Genomic DNA, 13,119 nt, shown 5'->3' on the forward strand with positions numbered 1-13,119 from the left:
CCCCCCAGCAACCCTCAGTTTGTTTTGTAAGATTAAGAGTCACTTATGGTTTGTCTCCCTCCCAATCCCATCTTGTTTCATTGATTCTTCTTCTACCCACTTAAGCCCCCATGTTGCATCACCACTTCCTCATATCAGGGAGATCATATGATAGTTGTCTTTTTCTGCTTGACTTATGATGGGAAGTACAGCAATATCCTGTTGCAAACAGTCATGAGCATAGGAAGGCTTGATTTACTGGCAGCTATTATAATAATCTATCACACCACAAATTAGAGAGTGGTCTGAAACTGTAAGAATCCAGTGCCTTTTTTAAACTTATGATTGATATATCCAAGCTTTTTAAAGTTAATTACTTTATTATTATTATTATTATTATTTTTAGCAAGACAGAGTACACACACCTGCGGGGGAGGTTAGGGATAGTGGGAGAGGGAGACAGAGAATCTTAAGCACCAAAACAGGGCTTTATCTCACAACCCTGAGTTCATGACCTGAGCCAAAATCAAGAGTTGGATCCTTAACCCACTAAGCCACCCTCTAAGCTTTATTTAAAGAACAAATGACTATGTGGCAAGTGACTATGGGCATTATTAATAGGGTATATTAAAAAAAGAACAAACTGAAGACAAGGAAACAGAGCAGGAGACTTTTATACTAGTTTATATGAAGATAATGTTTATCTAAATTATGAAATGGACATTTTATCTGTGAATAGGTACTGACTTTTAATATATAGTTATGCAAAATATAGTAAGCCTTTAACATTTGAATCCTTAAAACTATGGAATTTATCCTCTTATTTTATTTTCTACTGAAGTGTAAAAGTTAAGCATAAATTGTTTACATTCTCAAATATCTATTTTTTTAATAAAATAAGAAAACCTACTTCGCAGAAATATTTGTTGCCAAACAGTTGTTCTATTTGGTTATAGTAAGGCTCCATCTTAATAGTCTTATAATTAGTTTGGCTATTATATTGCATAGGGTTAGCAGAGCAAATAAACTGACACGAACCAACTCATATGACCTGGCAGCTCAAAATTCCAAAGCATCGAACAAGGGCAATTTTGCTGAACCATTCTGGAAACCTGGAGGTAATAAAGAGGAAAAAAAAAAAAAAAGAAAGAAAGACTAAAAGGCAAGGGTAAAGAAAAAGACAAACAAAACAAAACAAAACAAAAACAGTCTCTGCCTCAGACATAAAATGACAAGTACCTTACTAGTTCTCTTCTGTCCCTTAGTTTATCTTCCTGTGTACGTACTACCCATCTACCTACCCACTGGCTGAGATTCTGCCTTAAAAAACAAATAAAAACAAAAAACTGAGATAATTTAATATTTTTGATATGTAACCTAAACAAATAGGAAGACTATCTTAAATTTTTTTAATTTTTTATTTTATTTTTAAATTTTTAAAAAAGATTTTATTTATTTACTTTATTTATTTGTCAGAGAAAGAGAAAGCAGAAGCAGGGAGAGAGGCAGGCAGAGAGAGAAGTGGGCTCCCCGCTGAGCAAGGAGCCTGATGGACTCGATCCCAGGACCCCGAGATCATGACCTGAGCCGAAGGCAGAGGCTTAACCCACTGAGCCACCCAGGCATCCTGACAAATAGGAAGACTATCTTAAAAGGATAGAAAAGGAATTTCTCAAATTTAAACATTGAATATTACCCCTTCATGGTCATCAAAATTGAGCTGTCTGCTTTTTGTGCATAGAGTTGGAATGAGTATCCAAGAGTAAACACTAATTTTTTTTTTTTTTTGGATAGCTTTGTAGAGGAATAATTTATATACCATACAGTGCACTCATTTTAAGTGTAAATATCAATCATTTTAAATGCATTTACAGAGTTTTGTAATCATCACCATATTCCGGTTTTAGAACATTTTCTATCACCCTATTCCCACCACCAGCCCCAGGCAGCCACTAGTCTGCTTTCTGTCTTTTTTCTGGATGTTCTGTAAAAATAGTATCAGATAGTCTGTAGTTTTCTACATCTGTGTTTTCTCACTCAGCATGTTTTTATGGTTTATTCATATTATAACATGCATCGATACCTGTTTTTTTTGTTCTTGCTAAATCGTATGCAGTTATGTACCGATTTATGTACAAATCTCCTATCTCCCTCCGAGTCTCACCTTTCCTTTGTTTTTTTTTTTTTTTTTCTTTTTTCTTTTTCTTGATCTTTCTTTTCTTCTTTTTTCCTTTGCCAGTAGTAGTGCTATTTTTAGTACTATTTTAACAATTCTACTTTGGGGACATCTTGTAACAATTTCTAGCTCTCTTATTTTTATACCATTTAGTAGCCTTGTACAGGTGGTTGATCTCCGGAAAATGACTTGGCAATTGTTAACTCCTCAAACCTTTCACATATATATAGGAAACACACACACATTATACAATAAGACGGCTTCCTGGGAGGGGGGAAAAAACAACTATGACTCTTTTGACAGGGAATAAATGTAGCAATTTCTATCTCTATGTTTCCTGGCATGCATTCAAAATGTTTGTGTAAGTCACCCATGAAATTCAGTCTATTCCTTTTACATGCTGATACTCAAGTATACTCTGTGATATTTTGACTACAATTTTTGGTTATTGATCAAAATAATGCTACATTTGGTTAATGTTGGTTAAAAAAATTTAAAAAATATATTTTCCTGAGGAAAAATATATTTTAAGGTTCCAACTTACTGCATGGCTTTATAAAATGTGCTTTGACTTTCAAAAGGATATTGAGAAATAATGAGTCCAATTTGAAAGTTTTAAATTTAATGCACATTTGTTTCTTTAGCATTTGTGGAATCCAACATCTGGAACGAATAGGAAAGAAGCTGAATCTCTTTGACTCCCTTTACTTCTGCATTGTGACATTTTCTACTGTGGGTTTTGGGGATGTCACCCCTGAAACATGGTCCTCCAAGCTTTTTGTCGTTGCCATGATCTGTGTTGCTCTTGTGGTTCTACCCATACAGGTAAAGAGAGCCAGGGTAAATTATATAGAAATGTGCAAATCTTAATAAAATCAGATCTTCCATGCCTCATAAGAAATGCCGGGTGGTTTATTAATGTAATATATTAACACATGTTATTATTATATCTAGTCAGCGAATTAAAATGGTCTCAGGAAATGCTTTTTAACGTTATATTAGAAACTGACTTTCCCCCTCCATTCATAACTGATATTGTTCATTTCAATTCTTGAAGATGTTTATTTGAAATACATGTATAATATATATTTATATATAATATATATATTTCATATGTAATATATTTAACTATATTAATTATAAGATTATAGGTTTTAATTACAGAGTGATAGTTTTAATTACAGAATGATAGGTCAAGGCAATAAAGTTATGAAGGTTTGATTTCTTTTGGTTTTTGAAGCAATATAAAAGCTAAACATTGTAATAAGTAAAAACTGATTACATATATTGGTCAATTGAAACAAAATCTGAGGATGATTTGTAACTATTTTATATATATATAAAATATATATAAAATATATATTTTATATAAATATATATAAATATATATATAAATATATATTTTATATAAATTTATATATATATATAAAATATATATATATTTTATAAAATATATATATATTTTATATATATATATATAAATATAAATATAAAATTCTGGAAGTTGATAAGGTGGTTGCAAAGGAAAAGAGATATAAAAGGAGTCTGAAGATAAGTAGATGCAATCTCCAAGTCTTTCCTACAGTGAGCTCTTGTGTGCCCATAGGTGAGCAGACCAGAAACAGGATATAGGAAACACAAATCAAACTTGTACTTCTGTTTTAAACCTTTGGCCACGGTTACATACATATGTATGTATGTATGTATGTATGTATTTAGGTATGAAAATGATCAGCCCACTTTTATTCAGTCAGGCATGTGTTCCTTTCTGATCCCTCCTCTAGTCCCTGCACTTCCCTTATATACCAACTACAACTGTCCAACTAGAAATGACTTTGTGTGTTGGGTATCTCACATTGCATGACGTGTGCTGAACTTGGTAGAAAAAGGTAGAAGAAATGCCTTTGAGATTTTTCTCTTTGACACAGTGCATGACACATCATGGCTGCCTGGTTTCCTGGACATAAATCAGAGGTACAAACTTTTTAGTGCTGTTATGATATAATGGGAAAATCATATTAATATGTTTCTGTAGAGACCTGAAGCCCCTCAGAAGCATTAGCAACCTACACAGCAATCGCATGAAAAGTCTATTATTGAAGGGAATACAGATAGTTTGAATCTCAGTGAGTTCCAGCTAAGAAATTGAGTGTATCTAATAAGTCAAGGAGGTATTATATTGGTTTTTACTTTCATGTCCAGTGTTTTTTGTTCATCTGTGGAAAATGTATTGCAGTTTGAACAGCTGGCCTATTTGTGGATGGAGAGACAAAAGTCAGGTGGAAACTATAGTCGACATCGAGCTCAAACTGAGAAGCATGTTGTTCTGTGTGTCAGTTCACTGAAGATTGATTTACTTATGGACTTTTTAAATGAATTCTATGCTCACCCAAGACTTCAGGTACATAGAAATTATGTTACGCCTTTGACTGGATCATAACTAACTAGCATATTGTCAGAGTCAATTAACTGATGGTGCGGCCTGCGTTCTGGAGGATTTTTATTTATACACTCAAATTTAGAAAGAGTAAATGAAGAACTACAAATATAACCAGGAACATAGAAAAAATGCTTAAGGAATACATAGTATTTTAAGTTTCCTTCTGTATCTACACTAAAAGACAGATGGAATTATGTTAATGCTACATAGAAAGGTTTTCTTTGAATTAAAAGGATTTTTTCCCTCTCTTGGTTAATGCACAAATGACATTTTTATGAAACAGTGGAATTTAACATATCAAACAATGAAAACGTCATTTCACAATATTCTACTCACTTGAAATTATTGGAAGTTTTATCAAGTGTTGCTGATAGAAATGTGGAAGTCTGAAAGTTCCATTTTTCCTTTTGTTTCCCGGAGTGTACCTAGGTCTTATTTATACTAGCAATGAATAACCCAAAACTGGACAATAACTAGTTGAATTGAGAACAATAATTCAGAAAAAAAAAAATCTCATCTGTCTATGCTGATAAAATCCTCAGATACTTCTACTCCTTGCTGTGTGGTATTGGGCCTGTGTAGATCTAGGTAATATCCTCTTCCTGCTAAATACACTTAGTTCAGTCCAAATAGTAAAGAGCTACTTGAATGTCTAATTCCTCAATAAATTTGTGTCAAGAGGTTGGACAATCCCAAGATCAAAACAGTACTGATTATATCTAATTAGATCTCCCTTAAATAGATTTGTGTTTTCATGACTATATTGGAGATCTTTTAAAATACTCTTTAAAAAATATTTTTTTAAAAATTATAAATAAGCAGTGCTTAAATCACATCATACATTCTTTTTCTTCCATATAAATTAATTTGCATTTTTGAAGAAACAGCATGTTTGTTGTTTTTATTATTATTCATATTAAACAATTGCAGTTTTGCTTCTTATATTCCAACAAGAAAACCTATTTTTGGGAAAATATGGTACCCCAAATTGTGACACCTATTAATTTATTTTGACTGGTATCAATGAGGAGAATTCTTAAAATTCTCCAAATTTCCACTAGATACATTTTAGATGATAAAATGGTGACTGTTTCTCAGAAAATTATAATTCCTATTATCAGTGTATTAAACTATTTTATCACTCATAGTGCTCTTGTATTTTTTCCAAAGGACCATTATATTGAAATATGTGATGTCAAAGTTTTAAATTTACTTTGTATTATCAATATTTTTATGAATCTTTTTCCTTTCAGATAGTCATCAGAGATTTTTGAGTATTATCAGTTCATAATATTTCCAAATGCTATAAATCACCATCAGAGTTTCTATTCCAAAACTAAAAATTTAAAGTATGAATTGATTTTTAAGTACTTCTGCTCTGTATGTATTATATATTTTAGAATAAGCCTGAAGTTATAATATAACTGAAAACTTCATAAGTTGGAAATGTCTACTGTGTATACACTGATTACCTTCTCTTCATAGTACTAATAAGATTGAAAAACCTTATGTTGGTTTATGAGGTTTTTATATGTCTCAGTTATGTTTATTATAGGATCATGTTAATTAATGTAGGTCCAGGTTTTAAATGCAAATTTTTACTTGTTAGCAGGAGTTTATTTCTATATCATCGTATTTCTAAATGTCCTTAGACATTCTGTTTACTTATGTAACATAAAGCATACCATGATTTTGCCCCTTTGCTCACTTTGTTTTGAATAGGATTATTATGTGGTGATTTTGTGTCCTACTGAAATGGATGTGCAAGTTCGAAGGGTACTGCAGATTCCAATGTGGTCACAAAGAGTTATCTACCTTCAAGGCTCAGCCCTTAAAGATCAGGATCTGTTGAGAGCAAAGTAGGTATCCCTATCTATTTTCCATCTTGTAATACTATAATATCTTTTCTCTCCTCTGAATTTTAGCAATTTTCAGTCTTGCAAGATGTGTTTAAGTATTTTTGTATACAGAGTCTTGCCATAGTTCCACTGCTGCTCAAACTGAAAGGTTAAAAATATAAAATCAGTGTATTTGCTCCTTTTCTCAGCGCAAGGAGGTTCAGTGGACCATGTCCATACAACACAGTGAGGAGTGTGGCATGGTGTAATTATCTCAAGCTGTCAGAGAGGAGCAGAGTTATCCAGACTCACGGTTAGAGTGGTCTCCAAATGACTACAGTTTTTATTCCACAAATACAGTTTTTATTTCACAAATAAAAGTGTTGGGCTAACCATTGGGAAATGCCACAGCAGTTGAGTCAAGGTTTAAGTTCCAGAGTTTGTACTATGTACAGGCAGGTGACACTTGTGTTGCCTGGTGTCAGAGGTGTCCCTGGGGGCTGGAGGAATCAGAAAAGTAACTGGGTCTTACCTGCTCTTTCCTGTTGCACGTGTGCTAGCCAACCTGGCTTAAAGTTGACATAGGAATATACCTTTGTCAAAGGTCATGGAATTGTTCCATATGAACAGAGTGAAAACATAGTTGGGCAGAAGACCATGGACACCAGGGAGTCAGGGCCTCTTCAAACAACACCCATAGTTTCAGAAGTCAGAGGAAATCTTCAGCAGAGTTGGTTTTGCTTCTGTTGCTTTTAAAGTTTAAACATGTCTTTATTGGTGAGGAAGAACGTCCTGTCCCCTTCTAGGTCCTTCCAGCTGGACTAAGAATCAAGTTGACATGAGACAGATTAACAGGAGAAAATCAAATTTAATAGTGTATGTGCAGGGAATCCGTACCAATACGGAACTTCCAGAGACAAGTCAGGCAAAATATGTCACTGTGCACTAAGGAGAAGAGATAGAGGTCTGGTACTACCAAGGGAAGGAGAGCAGGTTATAGAGAGATGAACAAGGGTGCTTAGTATTGTGTGAGATGGATGAATCACAGACCCGTACCCCTGAAACAAGTAATAGATTGTATGTTAATAATAATTTTAAAAAGGAGTAAATGTTTGGTGAACAAACATTTGCTGGGCCACTCAGAAACAATGGGACATGGAGAACTTAGATCAAACAGGTCTTGCTGTCTTGCTAGTTTCCTCCCTGCCTGCCTTCCCAGGTTTGTATCATACTGCAGTTATCTATGTTGATGACTTCCTACCTGGGGTAGATTTTCTGTCTAAATTCTTTTCAGTTGGTTGAGGAGGGAGATGAGGAGCTTTCCCGAATCTGCTGGTGTTTGTTTGTTTGCTTGTTTTTAATCTGCTGGGTTTTGATTGCTTTTTAGCTCAAAGTAATCTTCAGGCCAATGTGGCCCATCTTGGAGTCACCTTGGATCCTACCTCTCCATTTGTCCCTGAGTTGTCTTTTGTGCTCCTTTAATATAAATCTGCTCGCTGAATTTGAGAGCATAAGTATATTTTATTTTGCTGTTTTGTTTTTTCTGGATAGCTTGAGTATGTGTGTTGGTGGGGGTGGGTGTGTTTATGCATGGTGTGTGTGTGGTGGGGATGGGGTTGGGGGTGGGGGGACAGTGGAAAAGAACAGGAGAAAACTCCCAAACTCCTTTTTGGGGCTTAATTCTGCAAAGTGATGACTATGTATTTTGTAACTTGAACTTTGACATTACCAGACTTTTTCAATGATTTAATGACTTCTGAAACAAAAAGAAGTTAGTAGAAACCATCATAATATAGTGAATGGATGTAATTAGGAAATTTAGCTTCTTTGAGAATATATTAGTATTTCTAGTGGATTAAATACTTCACACACACAAGAGTTAAGTCAGATTCTCCCAGCACCTCAAGCAATAGATGGCTTTAGGTGTTTGCTATTTGCTATCTGTACACATTATTTGGGAGCTCTAAAGAAATAGCTGCTTAGACACTAACATAATTTGGATCTTTACTTTCATCTGCACAGATAATCAGTATGCTTAATTTACCATATGCATTAAGTTCTTCACATAAGAATAATTTCTATATTATGTTCACTATGAATTTATGTGATAATTGAAGGCTTTTTATTACCTAATAAATTAATCTAAGCTATTAGTTTTAGCTGTTAGTATTTTAGCTTGATACTATAGAAGAGAGCAGAATTTGCTACCACAAAATATGCCTCAATGGGATAAAGATTATTGTAAGCTGATTATTTTTAAGAAGCAGTAAACACAGGAAAAACTGAAAACCTAGTAGAAATTAACCCTTATGTAAGGGACATTCACGTTTATAAGGGAAATCTCCATCCATAAGTCTCTCTCTCTGTCTCTCTCTCTGTCTCTCTCTCTATCTCTGTCTCTACCTGAAAGAGGATGACTCAATCTCTGGAAACTCTTGTGAATGGAGAAGTCAAGGACCTAGATCTGTATAACAACCTTACCTAGATTTACTGTGCTTTTCTTGATAGGTTCCCATAGCTGGTTCTACCATTAGTCAAACATCTTTTGTCTTTAGCTGAAGATGGTGTTTAAGGTGATGGCTTCATGGGATAGGAGTTAATGAGTTTTCCTGGGTGTCTCCCACGTATACAGGAGGTATACGTGTTGCTAAACATCTGTTTGTTTCTCTTCTGTTAATCTGTCTTTTTATCACAAAGGGGTCTCAGCCAAGAACTTAGAAGGGTAGAGGGAAAATGATTTATCTTTTTATTAATTACATGATTTGTTTAGGATTAGAAATTCATTTATTATTAATATTATTAAATGATTTCTCAGCGAAATCAATCACATTTACAAAAAGCATCCATTCATTGGAATATACAAAGGATGAGAATGAGGATGAGAGAGGTAGCAGGCTGGTAATACTAAAAAATCTGGGTTAAGAAAGAAGTATTCATTTTATGTTCATTTCTTATCCTAATGTCATATAAAGATTTGGGATTTAATGTTAACTAATACATTCTTCAACACAATTTCCCATGCAAGAAACAAGGAGTAGGATTCTCCAAACCAGTTCCAAAGGTCAGTTGCATGAATTTTGAATTGCTTTGTTGGAGATGATGTTTAGAAAATGTTATGTGATACTCATTATCTTGTAACCATGCCTCAATATTTTTCCAAAACTGTTTGGTTTGATCTAATTTCATGGACTTTTATCTTTCCCCTGCATAGAAAAAAAAGTTTGGGGGGGGGGAAGGTTTATTTTATCATAATGAAGCAGAAAGATAAAACATTCCTTATTTTGAAATTAACATTTTTTGTTTTTATTTTTTAAAGATATTTTAATTTTTATATAATTTCTACACCCAAAGGGGATGTTGAATTTATAACCTGAGATCAAGTGTCGCATGTTCTACTGACTGAGCCAGCCAGGAACCCAATATTTTTGATTTTAGAACATTATTAATCAAGCACTGAAACCTACTGTTTATCACCAAATTTAAGAAATGTAGAGCTTTAGTATAAGGGACAGGGATTTGGAACAAGATGATGAATCATCTCCAAGAAATGTAAATGTACAGTAGAGTTTGATATAAGAATACTAAGTAACTGTTCCTTCTCTCTTAGTTAATTGAGTAACTTTGCAGCTAAAATGTAACTAATCATAAAATGAAAGCCAATACAACTCCCTTAAACAAAGCATATATATGAGAAAATATATAAACATCAAAGAAAATAAAATTTGAGGGTTTTTTCAAATTTTTCTCATTATGAACTATTGAGTTATAAAGCCAATTCAACAACAATTTTTTTTTGTTTCCAGTCAAGTACAGTCACGGTCTGCTAGAAATCTAACTTTTGTTTAAGCCTAAGGATACTCCTAGTTTATTTGCACTTTGTGTACATTGGACTAAGCATTGGAATTCTATTTTTCAGACACTATGAAGACATTTCAATATATGATTATTTATTTTTTTTGGTCTGTATTTAGGATGGATGATGCTGAGGCCTGTTTTATTCTGAGCAGCCGTTGTGAAGTGGATAGGACATCATCTGTAAGTTTCTAAAATCTCTTTCATAATTGTTCTTCTCACCTGAGACGATTTTTAATTTTTTTTAAAATCTGCCTATGTTAAATATAGGTAACTTTAAAATATTACTGAAGGGAAGCAAATATCTCTAAACTGTTTTTGCCATCATATAAGAATAGCTGACTTATAGACTGTGTCAAAAAAGCTCTTTTTGAAGTAGTATCTACTAGTCCTTGGGTTTTCTGTTGATCAAAATGAAATGTCATACATTTTTATTAAATATGTCCTTTGCCCCCATGTTGCATCACCACTTCCTCATATCAGGGAGATCATATGATAGTTGTCTTTCTCTGCTTGACTTATTTCGCTAAGCATGATACGCTCTAGTTCCATCCATGTTGTCGTGATGCAACATGGGGGCTTAAGTGGGTAGGAGAAGAATCAATGAAACAAGATGGGATTGGGAGGGAGACAAACCATAAGTGACTCTTAATCTCACAAAACAAACTGAGGGTTGCTGGGGGGAGGGGGTTGGGGAGAACCGGGTGGGATTATGGACATTGGGGAGGGTATGTGCTTTGGTGAGTGCTGTGAAGTGTGTAAACCTGGTAATTCACAGACCTGTACCCCTGGGGATAAAAATATATGTTTATAAAAAATAAAAAATTTTTTAAAAAAAAAAGAATAAAATGTGACTATAGAAACATTAAAAAAAAAATATGTCCTTTGCTATGTAATGTTGTTAAAATGTTCTCAATTTCCTCAACTCAAAACAAAGCAGATGGATCAGGCAGTCTGCATTAGAATCAGTTGGGGAGCTTCTAAAAAAGTATGCATTCATGAAAATTCTATTCAGGGTATATAAAGTAGGGATCTGGAATCTGTGTATTTTTAAAAGATCCCCAGGTGATAGGGAAGTACATCTCAACTTGATACTCTTTAACTTATATGATCTCTGTGATTCATTTTTTTTGACCTAAAGTTATATAAACTCATAATTACATTAAATGGTATGATTTACCAAATTATAACTTGTATTTTTAAACATGCATTCTGATTTTATTGTTTTTAAAAAGTGCTTTATTATTTTATATTGAGCAGGTACTGTTAACTCCTGTGTTTTTAAGCCAATGAGTTTTTCTCTAGCCATATCTGTGATGCAGAGACAAAGCCCTGGTGGCTTCCATAGTTACTGGGAAAAAGGCAATCTATGCATGGGATCTTTCAGGGACATGATTATTATTTTTTTTTTTCTGGAGCATTTAATAGTAAAGTGTGTTATATTAATTTAGACTATGAGTCCTGAATGTGGCATGCTCTGTGTTCTCCTGTGACCTCATTCTAATTTACCTAAAGTTCTTATTCCCTTTTAATTTAATTTTCTCATCCTTTATATGAAGAGAGTTATTAAGGCTTGTATTGTGTCCCCCAAAATTCATATATTGAAGTCCAACCCCCCTAGTACCTCATAATGTGAACTTATTTGGAGATAAAGTCTTAATAGAGATAATCAAGTTCTAATGATCTTATTAGAATGGACCTTAATCCAGTATGACTGGTGTCCTTGTAAAAAGAGGAAGTTTGGAGACAGTCAGTTATCAGGGAGAATATCATGTGAACATGAAGACAGCTATCAATAAGCCAACAAGAGTGGCTTGAAACATATCATTTCCTCCTTATCTTCAGAGGGAATCAACCCTGCCAACACTTTGATTTTGGATTTCTGGCTTCCAGGACTGGGAAATAATAAATTTCAGTTATTTAAGCCACTCTGTTTATTCTACCCTATTACTGTAGCCTACCAAACTAATGCAAGAGCATAGAGCAAACACAGTTTGGAAAAATTTATAAAATATTTCTCTTTGCAGTATGTATTTCTAAAAATTCATCTGCTCTCCTTCTTCTCCATGGTTGCTATCTTAATTCAGACCACACCCTTCTCAGTTCACTTAAGTACTGAAATAGTACTTAACTATAACTATTTCAGGAGTTTCTTAATTGGTTTGGCACAGTAGGTGCTACAAATGTATTTACGGAATAAATGAATTTGAACTGGTCATAATCTACCATATGTTTCCGTAATTAATTTAACTTACATAATTGTGAATCTTGTGCCTCTTAAGTGGTAACTTTGTTTTAAAGTACTCATAGCATTCCAGTATCAATGACGTTTTGAGTAACAAGAAGCAGAAGCATTAATAAATAAAAATGTAATATCTTTTAGAGTACCCTTTAAATTGTGAATTTGAGATCATTCAGTTAAACAAACGTGTTTCATTTCTTCCTGACACTCTGCTAAACTGACAGGAAATGAATTAAAAATTTCACTCATTAGGACAAAGGAGATGGAAGATGAGATAGCACTAACACAAGTTCGGAAGCTAGAAAGCAGATGGATGAGTGGTAACCGACTTAGACAGAAGGAAGTTAAAATTTAAGTTGAGAGAGGAAACAAGTCAGAAGCAGGCTGCTTTTTGCAATGGAACCTCAAAAGTCTCAAGATATAGAGACACCAGATGCTTCTGTAAGTAGGGTTATATGCAGGACTAAACATATGAATAGTATTAAAAGTTTGTAAAAGAAGCAATTAGATTCCCTGAATCCCTCCAGAAATCCATTGCTGATCCCTTTCCCCATCCTGGGAATAGGTTTACTGTTGGCAGAATTTGATCCAG

General features: G+C 33.8%; 1 protein-coding gene across 4 annotated transcripts in view; it reads left to right on the forward strand.

The window, feature by feature from the left end:
• The window catches only part of KCNT2 (potassium sodium-activated channel subfamily T member 2), a 351,736-nt gene that overhangs the window by 166,417 nt on the left and 172,200 nt on the right, over positions 1 to 13,119 (forward strand). For all 4 annotated transcript variants that reach the window (XM_059146350.1, XM_059146351.1, XM_059146352.1 and 1 more), the window contains exons 9-12: positions 2,800 to 2,980; positions 4,392 to 4,556; positions 6,318 to 6,454; positions 10,405 to 10,468. In XM_059146350.1, coding sequence (XP_059002333.1) covers positions 2,800 to 2,980; positions 4,392 to 4,556; positions 6,318 to 6,454; positions 10,405 to 10,468 — 547 coding nt within the window. The remainder of the gene's footprint in view (positions 1 to 2,799; positions 2,981 to 4,391; positions 4,557 to 6,317; positions 6,455 to 10,404; positions 10,469 to 13,119) is intronic.

This window comes from Mustela lutreola, chromosome 14, assembly GCF_030435805.1.
Source record: "Mustela lutreola isolate mMusLut2 chromosome 14, mMusLut2.pri, whole genome shotgun sequence".
Classification (NCBI taxonomy): domain Eukaryota; kingdom Metazoa; phylum Chordata; class Mammalia; order Carnivora; family Mustelidae; genus Mustela; species Mustela lutreola.